At 46.7% G+C, this 13083-nt stretch overlaps 2 protein-coding genes and 1 long non-coding RNA gene across 4 annotated transcripts in view; 2 read left to right on the top strand and 1 right to left on the bottom strand.

Annotated features, from left to right (window-relative positions):
- Window positions 1-13083, top strand: part of LOC135391325 (uncharacterized) — a 686593-nt gene that overhangs the window by 122000 nt on the left and 551510 nt on the right. The gene's annotated exons all lie outside the window — the stretch shown is intronic.
- On the top strand, window positions 6935-9014 carry LOC135390476 (uncharacterized). Its single transcript, XM_064620182.1, has 6 exons — window positions 6935-6954; window positions 7318-7487; window positions 7558-7714; window positions 7793-7919; window positions 7976-8116; window positions 8178-9014. Exons 1-6 carry the CDS (start codon window positions 6935-6937, stop codon window positions 9012-9014), a joined length of 1452 nt encoding a protein of 483 aa, XP_064476252.1.
- Window positions 10314-11209, bottom strand: LOC135392808 (uncharacterized). The gene is made up of 4 exons (XR_010422233.1): window positions 10972-11209; window positions 10782-10878; window positions 10531-10709; window positions 10314-10444 (listed from the first exon to the last, which is right to left on the bottom strand). It is a non-coding gene; the product is annotated as an uncharacterized LOC135392808 (long non-coding RNA).

Raw genomic sequence — 13083 nt, 5'->3', positions numbered from 1 at the left:
CCTTTTTTTTTTTCACACTCGCGTCGCAGCTGTCCAGCCTCAGCTTTCTTTGCAAAGAGGGTATACAACCGGCGCCATCTATTATATGTGTAGGGAACCTTCTTCGGCGCCATCAGAGCATGTAAAAAAGTTTCATTGTGAACCAGTGAGCAGCCGGATGGAGGCATGGGCTGATAGCAGTTGGAGCCTACCAGCGTATGACCCCCCGGCTAAACCTATCTTATGGTAAAAGTTCCAATATCCCACAGTTAAACTTATATTATCTCATCTAGAGATTAGAGGGAGTGACCAATAGCAGTCGGGTCTAGCGATGAGTGGAAGTGACCAATTGCAGTTCGAGCCTGGTAGGGCGCACTAGACATAAGTGACCAATGAGAGGCCTGTAGTCAGATGGGCCAGTGACCACAACCACTTGCAGTTAGATGAGCCGGATGGCATCTACCGATGGAGCTGAGTGACCAATGAGCTCAAGAGATGACCGGGACTAACGATCTCTCTGATGCAGCTGAACCAACCCACAGCTGGTCCAGGAGGCTGTTGTACCAAATAAAGGTTGAAATCAACAACTGTTGTGTCTTGTCTGAAGCGTCTGCCTGGTGCCGACAAATTCAGGCTAGCCAATCACTGTTCAGTAGGCTTAGCGTGGACCAATCGGAGCTCTAGCCATCGGTAGGCTTCGGTGTGAAGGGCCGATCAGTAGGCTTAGCGTGGTTCGGCTTAGAAGTCTGGATCAGTATGACCAATCAGTATGAAGTGGGTGGAGCCAGGAAAGAGTTGTGCCAGAAGGTAAGTAGCGTGGACCAATCAGGGGCCAGCCATCGGTAGGCTTGTAATGAACCAATCGGTGTGGAGGCCCAATCAGTAGGCGAGAAAATACTCCAAAAGCCGGGTGATGAAGACATACTGTAAAACCTTTACTGCTCCGACTTGCACAACAATTACAACAACAACACAGTAGACGTTTCGCCGCCTATCCAGGCAGCATCCTCAATACAAATGGGCAAACCAAGGGGCACATCACTCACTTATCAAAGAGGGCGGCGTACACATCCGGCAGAGGGCCACGGTTTTTGTTGCACGCTGACTCCGCATGTCTGATAAACCACGATTCCAACAACTTTCGCGGGCCCCATCTTATCTCCCGTGCCAAGGTTTCCGCGTTATCAAAATCAAATACATGTTCAGTGGCCCAACAGTGATCAACCAACTCGGTTTTCAATCGCGTGGCATTCGTAGCATTGGCCACATCACTTCTATGCTCTTTCAAACGTGTTATTCGTTTCCTGCCTGTCTCACCGATGTAGATCCTATCACAACCCCCGCATTGGATTTTGTACACAACACCGCTTTGTTCATGCGGTGCGGTGGGATCTTTAGGTTTTCCAAAAGTGGCGGCCAAAGTACATATCGGTTTGAAAACCGTTCTTACACCTAGTGGGCGTAAAGCCCTACGAATCGCATACGACACACTTTGAACAAAAGGGATGCACACCACAGATTTGACGTTGTCGGTCCTAGTTACCCTATCTTTGACACGTCGTCTTGTGTTGCTAAGGAAAGTACCTGGATAGCCCCGTTTCCGCAGAGAGGTAGCTATGTTAGTTAACTCCTGTAACCGTACATACTCATTAGACGACAGCGCGTCACATCGGGACAAAAGGGTATGCGCCACAGCTTGTTTGTGTTCAAATGGGTGGTGTGAATAAAAAGATAACAGACCCCCACTGTCGCAGGGTTTGCGGTAAACAGAAGTCCCAAGGAAGCCCTCTCGGTAACTGTCGCCAACATAGTAATGGAGCATGTGGAGAGTGAGGTGATGTCGTTTCTCTTTCCGGTGAAGATGTATTGTAGGTATGTTGACGATACGTTTGTTGTGCTGGAAAGGAGTAGCTTGTATGCGTTCCACCAGGCTCTGAACAGTGTACACCCCGCTGTTCAGTTTACTTGTGAAACGGAAAGTGACGGCTCACTCCCTTTTCTGGATGTGTTGGTGAGACGGGACCGAGAGGGCTTCCTTGGGACTTCTGTTTACCGCAAACCCTGCGACAGTGGGGGTCTGTTATCTTTTTATTCACACCACCCATTTGAACACAAACAAGCTGTGGCGCATACCCTTTTGTCCCGATGTGACGCGCTGTCGTCTAATGAGTATGTACGGTTACAGGAGTTAACTAACATAGCTACCTCTCTGCGGAAACGGGGCTATCCAGGTACTTTCCTTAGCAACACAAGACGACGTGTCAAAGATAGGGTAACTAGGACCGACAACGTCAAATCTGTGGTGTGCATCCCTTTTGTTCAAAGTGTGTCGTATGCGATTCGTAGGGCTTTACGCCCACTAGGTGTAAGAACGGTTTTCAAACCGATATGTACTTTGGCCGCCACTTTTGGAAAACCTAAAGATCCCACCGCACCGCATGAACAAAGCGGTGTTGTGTACAAAATCCAATGCGGGGGTTGTGATAGGATCTACATCGGTGAGACAGGCAGGAAACGAATAACACGTTTGAAAGAGCATAGAAGTGATGTGGCCAATGCTACGAATGCCACGCGATTGAAAACCGAGTTGGTTGATCACTGTTGGGCCACTGAACATGTATTTGATTTTGATAACGCGGAAACCTTGGCACGGGAGATAAGATGGGGCCCGCGAAAGTTGTTGGAATCGTGGTTTATCAGACATGCGGAGTCAGCGTGCAACAAAAACCGTGGCCCTCTGCCGGATGTGTACGCCGCCCTCTTTGATAAGTGAGTGATGTGCCCCTTGGTTTGCCCATTTGTACTGAGGATGCTGCCTGGATAGGCGGCGAAACGTCTACTGTGTTGTTGTTGTAATTGTTGTGCAAGTCGGAGCAGTAAAGGTTTTACAGTATGTCTTCATCACCCGGCTTTTGGAGTATTTTCTCACGTATCCGCTTCAATTACGGAGGTACGGTTGTTGACCAACTAAGGGAGTACATCGGTCAGTCTACAAAGATAGTACGGAACCAGTGCCACGTGCGTTTTAACCATGAATGCCTCAACAACAACGTGGTTCCTCGAAGCCTACATTGCAAGCCCCTTGTGGACACTGCGTATGGCCGTGAACTTGCGCGACGTTTCAGCCGGAATTGCCTGAGAGCCCGCATCCAGGATAACAGACAGCAGATTCAAGTAGCAAGATGTCGCATGACAGCATCGGAGCGCGTTCTCCGTGCTACATTGAACCTTGACGACTTCCATGATGTCCTGGTGACGAGAAAGCAGGCAGAGGTTACAGAGAAGGACAAATATACCGAGGCCCACCGCCAGAAGCTTGCACGGTTGCTTCCGGGTTCTTCTACATGCTCCGGTGGGACTTCCAACGTGCACAACTTGTCATCCAAGCAATTGTCGGAAGACCACGTGAGCCTTTTGTCGAAAGGTTTGAATTTTGCTGTGGCACCAGGTAGAGTCCCGAAGCGTGATATTGTCGTGGAGGTTGAAGAATGTCTCCGGCACCTGAAGGACACGGCCAATGTTAGTCTGGCCCGTAGTCGAGTAGTCAGCGTTTTGGCGGACGCTCAGCCCCCGCGTCGGAACTTAACCCGTGGGGAATGTGCGGCCTTAAGGGATTTGAAGTCTGATGCTTCTGTTGTGATCCTCCCAGCTGACAAGGGGAAGGGCACTGTTCTCCTGGATCGCGAGGTGTATGACAGGAAGATGCTACAGTTGTTGGATGACCCTGTCCACTTTGAGAAGATGGCTGCCGATCCTACTGCGAAGTCTGAGCGTCAGCTTGTTGATCATTTGCGAAGACTTAGAAGAGACAGCAAGATTGATGAGACTCTTTACCGTCGCCTATTTTCTTCAGATGGGGCTGTACCAAAAATATACGGATTGCCCAAGATTCACAAGGAGGATTGCCCTCTTCGACCGATTGTGTCCTTTGTGGGTTCGCCGACATATGGGTTGTCTAGATTTTTGGTAGAACTTTTAAAGCCTCTTGTGGCTGATAATGTGTTTGCAGTTAAGAACTCTAGGGACTTTGTTTCCCGTGTCCGTGCACTTCAGTTGAGGGACGACGAGTTAATGGTTTCCTTTGATGTGGTTTCGTTGTTTACGAACGTTCCCGTTGTGTTGGCTTTAAGCATCATTGAGAAACGTTTGAAAGAAGATTGTACGCTAGAAAATCGCACGTCATTACTGGTCAATGATATCATGGTTTTACTTAGATTTTGTCTAAAGCAGACGTTTTTTACCTTTGCTGGTGTTGTGTACCATCAGGTTGAGGGCTGCCCTATGGGAAGCCCAGTGTCGGTAACTGTCGCCAACATAGTAATGGAGCATGTGGAGAGTGAGGTGATGTCGTTTCTCTTTCCGGTGAAGATGTATTGTAGGTATGTTGACGATACGTTTGTTGTGCTGGAAAGGAGTAGCTTGTATGCGTTCCACCAGGCTCTGAACAGTGTACACCCCGCTGTTCAGTTTACTTGTGAAACGGAAAGTGACGGCTCACTCCCTTTTCTGGATGTGTTGGTGAGACGGGACCGAGAGGGCTTCCTTGGGACTTCTGTTTACCGCAAACCCTGCGACAGTGGGGGTCTGTTATCTTTTTATTCACACCACCCATTTGAACACAAACAAGCTGTGGCGCATACCCTTTTGTCCCGATGTGACGCGCTGTCGTCTAATGAGTATGTACGGTTACAGGAGTTAACTAACATAGCTACCTCTCTGCGGAAACGGGGCTATCCAGGTACTTTCCTTAGCAACACAAGACGACGTGTCAAAGATAGGGTAACTAGGACCGACAACGTCAAATCTGTGGTGTGCATCCCTTTTGTTCAAAGTGTGTCGTATGCGATTCGTAGGGCTTTACGCCCACTAGGTGTAAGAACGGTTTTCAAACCGATATGTACTTTGGCCGCCACTTTTGGAAAACCTAAAGATCCCACCGCACCGCATGAACAAAGCGGTGTTGTGTACAAAATCCAATGCGGGGGTTGTGATAGGATCTACATCGGTGAGACAGGCAGGAAACGAATAACACGTTTGAAAGAGCATAGAAGTGATGTGGCCAATGCTACGAATGCCACGCGATTGAAAACCGAGTTGGTTGATCACTGTTGGGCCACTGAACATGTATTTGATTTTGATAACGCGGAAACCTTGGCACGGGAGATAAGATGGGGCCCGCGAAAGTTGTTGGAATCGTGGTTTATCAGACATGCGGAGTCAGCGTGCAACAAAAACCGTGGCCCTCTGCCGGATGTGTACGCCGCCCTCTTTGATAAGTGAGTGATGTGCCCCTTGGTTTGCCCATTTGTACTGAGGATGCTGCCTGGATAGGCGGCGAAACGTCTACTGTGTTGTTGTTGTAATTGTTGTGCAAGTCGGAGCAGTAAAGGTTTTACAGTATGTCAATCAGTAGGCTTAGCGTGGTTCGGCTTAGAAGTCAGTAGGCTTAGAACGGACCAATCAGCATGAAGTGGGTGGAGCCAGTAAAGAGTTGCGCCATCTGGTGCCAGTGGACTTAGAACAAGCCAGCGAGGGCCAAATGGTAGGCTTAGACTGGGGACGGCCAATCAGAGCGCTGGGAGAGTGATCAGCAGGCTTAGCGTGGATCGGCGTAGAAGTCAGTAGGCTTAGAATGGACCAATCAGCATCAAGTGGGTGGAGCCAGTTGCACCACGAGGTAATTTTGGACATCTGAGATAAAGCCACAGCAGGGTCGCTGCCGAGAGGGCGGGCGCTATCCAAGGCTATGTTTAGCTGGCTTAATCAGTGGGCTTAGAACAAGGGCCAATCGATAGGCTTAGATTGGGGACGGCCAATCAGAGGGCTTAGAAAGTCTGGGAGAATGATCAGTAGGACCAATCAGCGGAGCCGGTTAATTAGGGGCGGAGTTCAGCGATCGGCGTGCACCAATCAGTGTGAAGGAGCCAAGTAATTAGCATAATGGGGCAGGGTCAACCAATCAGTAGGCTTAGCATGGGCCAATCATCGTGAAGCTGGCAGAGCTAAGCAACTAATTAACATAAAGGGTGGAGCTACGATTGACCAATCAACGATCAGTAGGCTTGGCGGGGACCAATCAACGTGAAGTGGACGGAGCTAATGGCGGCCAATCAGATGGCTTTAGAATTGGCTTGTGTTGGCTTAGAACTGGATTGCTTTGGCTTAGAATTGGATTAGAATTGGATTGCAATTGGATTAGAGAACACTCTTGGCTATAGTACTTCTAATTATACTACTAATGCCTGCCATCTTGGCAGAGGTACACTGGATGGTTTGGTTACGAACACTGCAAGATCACAACAGTATCCCTTTATTGCTCAACAGAGGTCTGCCATTACCCTTCTGGAGTAACCAGACAGGGACTACACCAGTAAAATACATTCTACAGACATCAAACCTTGTAAATATTGCTTTATTGGTCACTGTGTTTATGAATGAACATTTGAGTGATAGCAGCAAACAAACAAAGGAAGGAAGTAGAACATCTCCGTACTGTGTCCATACCAATTTGCAAGTGCTTCACCTTCCACCAACCAGTAACGCAATGTACGCATGTTTTGCTTTTTTTTTCTTCTCAGATCACAGGTGTTGTTAGAAACACGTTCTATAGTCCATATGCTCTTAGAGAACATAGACTATCACCTTGCCAATCAAACATCACATGAGTTCATGACTTCTTCATCAGTATAAGAAGGGCCTCAGGTGGGGACATGCCAGTTTCTTCAACAGAGGCTTCTCTTCAGAGGCATCCCTATCATTGACTCTGCAAGCATGTGAAGAAAAATTTTAGACCTTTTCTGTGCACATCCATTCAGTGTAACCCTTTCTCAATTTCTCATTATAAATTTCCCATGTTTTCCCTCATACCCAGTCCAATAGGTGAATGTAGAGTTTCGAAATCTGTAGGCAACCCTGTGCTCCACCGCTTCCGGTTCGAAATTCTCACCGCCGCGGCATGGCTATGGCTGCAGGAAGGTGAGTAATCTTTAAAAAAAGAATAATAAAGAAAAGAACGATGTTTAAATGGCGCACGGGACAGTCAACAGCGGAAATTTATAACTGCTCCCAGTAAAAGTGGCAGCACCGCAGCTTTTTTGGGCACAGCACTGCAGTCGTGAACGGCTGTGTGTGCTTGGGCGTAGCGTGAACGCAGTTATTTGACTGATGTATGTGTGTATAAGCGATCAAGAGGGACATGACTAGTTCGTTTGCAGTGATATAATAGCCACCCAGCCATGTTCGCACATTCAATGCGGTGGAGCTCGGCTGAAAGCGTCCCGATGCGCACATCGGTGTTTTGTGTAACAGTTGGTTCAAGTTTACCGCTTTTCTGCGCAGCTTTTTGCAAGTGGTGAAGTACAAGGAGTTATCCTACACAGACTGTGCAGACCTGTGGCCACGGATAACATACGACGACATTAATGAATATTTCATTAATAAGCTTGGCCACGATAAGAGGAAGATGGAGGCCTACAAGTCAATGGAAGCGTACCACTATGTTAAAAGCGGCGAGTGCTACTTCTTAGCGTTTCCAGGTTTCTGGGAAGAGTGGATATTAATAAGGTTGCTAACCAACAGGTAAAGTACACAACATCACCATAGCCACTGTCAACAACAAAGTAGTGCTGAGAGGGGTTGTCAGCCCCTCACAACGATCGGGCATGGTGTACACATGCTGGGTTGCTGCAGAACATAATGGGGAGATTGTGGATGCATCTTGCTCTTGTATGGCTGGGTAAGCTGGTGTAACACAGTATAGCAAGCGTTTCTTTATTAATCATGTTGTTACATAAAATATCCTGTATACTTTCAGGTTGGGTGAAGTGTGCAGTCACTGTGCTGCGATATGCTTCACTGTTGAGGCAACACACAGAGACAACTCGCAGCTGCCAGCACCCACAGATCTCCCATGCCAGTGGCTGGCACCACGCCTGAAACAGGTATTGACATTAACTTAAACAGGTTGCACATCCTACAGTGATTTTTACTCAACTAGATTCCACCTCAGCAAGCGCGGCAGCTAGACTATAGGCGACCTCGATGGTGGTCAGCAAAACGAAATCGTAATGCTACTGAAGATTCCACCATAGAATTTCCAGACGATAAGTTCGAAGCTTTTGTGTCACAAATACGAACAGTAAGTGACCAAATTTCTGAGCCCACCCTATTTTTGGTCTAATAACTGCCTCAACGTTTAGGTCGCACCAGAGGCACGGCTGTTCACACTCATTGATATCAACCAAGCAGCCGCTACGCAACCAAGCACGCAGACTCAGGCCAGTGGCGATTTCATCATTTCGCCTACAAGTCCCTTGAGCTCACTCAACATATGCGTCGAGCTAGACAATATTAAAATATCAAGAAGAGATGCGGAAGAAATAGAAAAACTCACGAGACTACAGCGGAAGAGTCCAGCCTGGTTTGCACACAGAAAAGGCAGGATAACAGCATCAATATTCAAGGACGTATGTGCATCCAAACAGGTCAAAGTGTCATCGCTGCTGCAAAAATTTTTTTGTTCCCAAAACATTAGAAGTCCTGCCATTTATTATGGTATTGAAAACGAAGCAAGGGCAAAAGACTCCCTATTTGCTCTGTTGTCACAGCATCATGCCAATGGAAGGATAGAAGATTGTGGGCTCATGATCAGCCCGAGGTACCCTTATTTGGGATGCAGCCCAGACGGAGTATACTACTGCGACTGCCACGAACCAGCACTGGTTGAAGTAAAGTGCCTATACACAATGAGAGACGCTGACCCAACAACACTCGCTGAAAATGGACAGAACCAAAAGGATTTTTGCCTAACAAGGGATGGAACCCTAAAGCAAAGTCACAGATATTACTACCAGGTACAAGCCCAACTGCACTTGAACCTTGTGGACAGCAAGCGTTGCTACTTTTTCCTTTTTGTGGAACGTGGTGGACACCTTGTGGAGGTTGAGCGCGACGAAGAGTTTATGATGTGCCATGAAAGCAGTGTGAGAGCTTTCTTCACCGACATTGTGCTCCCACGACTAGTTAGTGGGTTTTGAGTCATAGTAAAACAGTGTACAGCCAAATCATTTCACTGCTAATCATTTACTTGCAAGATCTTACCTGTAACTTGCCTGCTTATTTGCTTACCTGCATTCTTGATCCACACGGAGATGGTCACCTGTAACGACAACCTAATTTGCTCTTATCAGTGGCCGTGTGAGGTTGGTTAACCCTGCCACAACAGTAAGGATACTGTCGAAATATGGAACAAGTGTGTGTGGGACATGGCCTGTCATGATACGCCACTTCTTCAAATTTCCAATAGCTCGTTCCACAATAATCCTACAGGAGGATATCCTTCTGGATGTTGTGACCTCGTGATGTGGTAACTGCTCTTTGTTCCTTGTTGATGCAGGTGTGATTAGGCGAGCTCCTCTTTGAAAAAATGCCTCGTGGAGCTGGAAGCCCCTGTCAGCAAGGACTTGATCGCCCTCTCTGATTACATCAAGTAGTCCTGTAAAAAGTAGAACCATTGTTTACCAGAGTAAAACCCACCGTGGGTGTCACAGTGACATCGAGGCTATGTCAGGGAGAAACTGTTTACCACTGTCTAGAGTTAGCTGCCTGTCTGATATCCGTCCCCCGTAAACTTTGGAAATGAGTGTTACTGCTCCGTGAGGGTTGACGCACACTAGAAATTTCAGTGTGCTGGTCTGTTTATAATTACTCCAGACCTCTTGTTGAGTTTTCATATTTAGTGGCCTACAAAGAAAGCCAACCACCACAGAGTTTATCAACATTACTTCGCATGATACCCAATAATATCAGCTCCAATAACACAAGTATACACCAAAATTGTGTAAACAAATTTTTAAAAATTTGTAAAGAATGATACCCTGCTCACTCACCTGGAAACAGGAATCTCTGAGCAGTCAATTATGGCTCTTAGGTTTGGAAAATGTTCACGTTCCTTTTCTGTCAACCAGCTCTGTGCAACACGTGGCTCAGGGAAAACAATGAGCCGTTTACAGAGGGAAGCCACTGTTCTGAGCCAACATTTAAAAATACTGCTAGCAGTGTGCTCGGATACTCCAAACCTGAACGCAAGGTCTTTGAATGTCGTCCCTATACGGAGCTTTATAAGAAATAAAAGAAGCTGCTGAGAGTGCGTCAGGCATTTTGAGCTGTCACGAATTACAGGTGAGACGGTGGTAAGTACAGCAAAGAAGACCGGTTTCGATAGACCTGAAAAGTTGCAGAGGGATTTCTTTTTACTGTGCTACACCTGTCTTGCATAAGTGGCACGTACCTGTGTAGAACAATGCTTGATCATCATTCATGTGCTCTACATCAAACTGTGCATTCAATTTCCTAGTTAGAGTTGCAACTCTCTCCTGTAGAGTACTGACTGTCCCCCGCAGTACCTCGTTCTCTTCTTGCAAGCAGGAACAACTTGCACACAAGGCGAGTGCGTCTGTCTGGACAGCTGATGACAAAAAAAGGAAGAAAAAAAACTGTCGCGATCAAACAGGTGGAAACTTCGCTGTCGTTTAACAGGTTGAAGGCCCAAACCTTTAGCCTGAGTCAATGCGATGTCGCCCATGTTATCGTCGATACTGGTATCGTCGGTACATGCAGTATTGCCATAATCAGTGCCCAGAATCCCTACTTCGGCTTCCCCATCGAGCCTGGGATGCTGCTGAGCAGCTGCAGCTTCTCGCTTATGCATTATGCGCATGTGGCGTTCATAACTGTACAACAAGACATGACACTTCATAAAGTGGACTACACAGAACAGATGAAAAAGTTACCATTAAGCTTACCGCTTAGCTTTTCGTTCAGCCCGGGTCTCGGACTCTCTATCGTGTCGGAACACTGATGGCACGTAATCCACATGCGACGGATCATCGCTTCGCATCCCTGCATAATAACGGAAGATTTCACGCTTTACTTGCGTGCATCACACCCAATGCGCTCCGATTTAAAGTGCTTCAAAAATTGAGAAAAACCTACTTGTCACGAAGTGCATCTCACAGATGCGCGCGCCTACACCAGGCATCCACAGACGGCCGCCGGCTTTTTTTCGGTTTATGGCTACAGCCCAGCGCATTCGTCTTGCTTTCTCCCATGGAACCCGAAACATTTTATGTCCCTTGACAGACGAGTTAGAGCACCCGTATGCAGAACATCCGACCATAGTGAGACAAGGGAACGAGATGAACACAGACGCGATACATGCGCATTGCCAAATCTCGAACCGGAAGTACTGAGTCACGTGGGATGAACTGCTCGCTACGTCACTGCCGGCGAAAACGACATCCACCTATTGCAGTCGTTGATGCAGGCTCAGGGCTTTTGCAGACCGCTGCTATTTCACTGTAGCTGACATCTTTGCAGGTTGTCAGTGTTTCACTCAGAAGATCATCTACATCCTCTACAAAGAAAAGATAATATGGTCCATTTCCAAGAATTAGGGCAAAAACCTAAAGCGCGCTTCACCGAATACAGCATGTGTGTTAGGTGAAACCTACCCCGACACGGCCCTTAGGCGCCATACATTTTTAACGCTTTTTATTGAATAACCTAATTTTACTTACATAAATTGCAATGCTCTCTGAGGTGTCTCGAATATCTTATAAAACGAATATATTCACGCAGTTTGAACAGTCTACGAATAAGTTCCTTGATTCCACGAACGTATACGTGAAATGCAAGGGCTCAATAGGAAAATGGGTCGAAACGCGCGAGCGCAGGGAACCGACAATTTTCTATCTAGAAAAGAATACTTTGGTAGAATGATGCAACTATGCCTCTAGTATTTAAATGCTGGAGAGCATTTTGATAAACGGAAGCGTTTACGAGCTAGGAGGCACGAAAGTTGCTGGCATTGCCCACGGCAAGTATAAATTTGGGCAAACGCGCAAGCGCAAGGAACCGACACTATCCTACCTAGAAATGAATACTTTAGTAGAATGATGCAATTACGCCTCTAGTATTTAAATCCTAGAAAGCATCTTAATAAGCGGAAGCGTTCTTGTGATAAGAGGCATGAAAGTCCTCATCTACCGCGCAAGCACAGGGAACCAAGAGTTTTCTACCCATAAAAAGATGACAAATAACAAAGACGGTTAAGAGCATCAACTGTTTACTATATACATTAAAAAAATTAATTAAATTAAAATTAAAAACATTAAAAAAATGCTTCGCTAGAATGATGTAGCTATGACCCTACTATTTATATCCCGGAGATCATTTTGATAAACGGAAGCGATTACAAGGTAGGAGGCATGAAAGTTGCTAGCCTTGCCCACGGGAGTAAAAATTGGGGCAAGCGCTCCCGCACGAAGAGCCGACAATTTTCCACCTAGAAACGAATACTTTGGTAGAATGATGCAACTATGCCTCTTAACACCTGGAGAGCATTTCGATAAGCAGAAGCATTCATGAGTTAAGCGGTATGAAAGTTGATGCCCTCGTCTACCGCGCAAGCGCGGGGAACCAACGGTTTTCTACCTATAAACGTACGTACCTACCCACGTCACCACTAATCTCCATTTCTTTCGGAATGCTCGCCCATTTCTGCCTGTTGTCCCTTTGTTTGTGAACTTCTAATTTTTGTAACCAGTCTGGTGCCTTCATTCACATAATCCCCTCCACGCTCTAACATAGCGGCCATTCACCTCGGTCGTAAAAGCCTGAACACACCCTTTCTTCTTCCCGGGCTGTTGACCCACAATTCGCATGAACCAACAAGTCATACCTTTAACAAGTCATACCTAACCTTTTAAATACCATGCCAATGATGAGGACGGTGCCAAGAAGAAGAGCAGTCTCTGTTCGAAATATAGGGGGCTCTTGTACTGAGACATTTCCCTTCATACGGTGAAAATAAGTCCCCCCACCCCAAAAAAAAAGAAGAAAGAAAATGAAAAAAAAAAAAAAGACAGTGAGACTCTTGCACTTCCATTCCATTTGTACACTATCCAGTGACTGACTTCTCATATAAGTGTGGACATTTTTTTGTAAGACTCGAAGTCAACGAGGGGGGGGGGATATGCTTATTAAGAAAAACAGGAAGGAAAGGTTAGTCAGGCAAAGAGCCGGCTTGCTATTCCGAAAAAAAGG

Source organism: Ornithodoros turicata, chromosome 4 (assembly GCF_037126465.1).
Source record: "Ornithodoros turicata isolate Travis chromosome 4, ASM3712646v1, whole genome shotgun sequence".
Taxonomy (NCBI): domain Eukaryota; kingdom Metazoa; phylum Arthropoda; class Arachnida; order Ixodida; family Argasidae; genus Ornithodoros; species Ornithodoros turicata.
This window is presented reverse-complemented; position numbering and strand designations above follow the sequence as displayed.

Coding starts and splice junctions, on each gene's coding strand:
- LOC135390476 (XM_064620182.1), top strand. CDS start 6,935: ATGGCTATGGCTGCAGGAAG. Junction 7,488..7,557: donor GTACCACTATGTTAAAAGCG/GCGAGTGCTACT, acceptor GCTAACCAACAG/GTAAAGTACACAACATCACC. Junction 7,920..7,975: donor TGGCACCACGCCTGAAACAG/GTATTGACATTA, acceptor TTACTCAACTAG/ATTCCACCTCAGCAAGCGCG.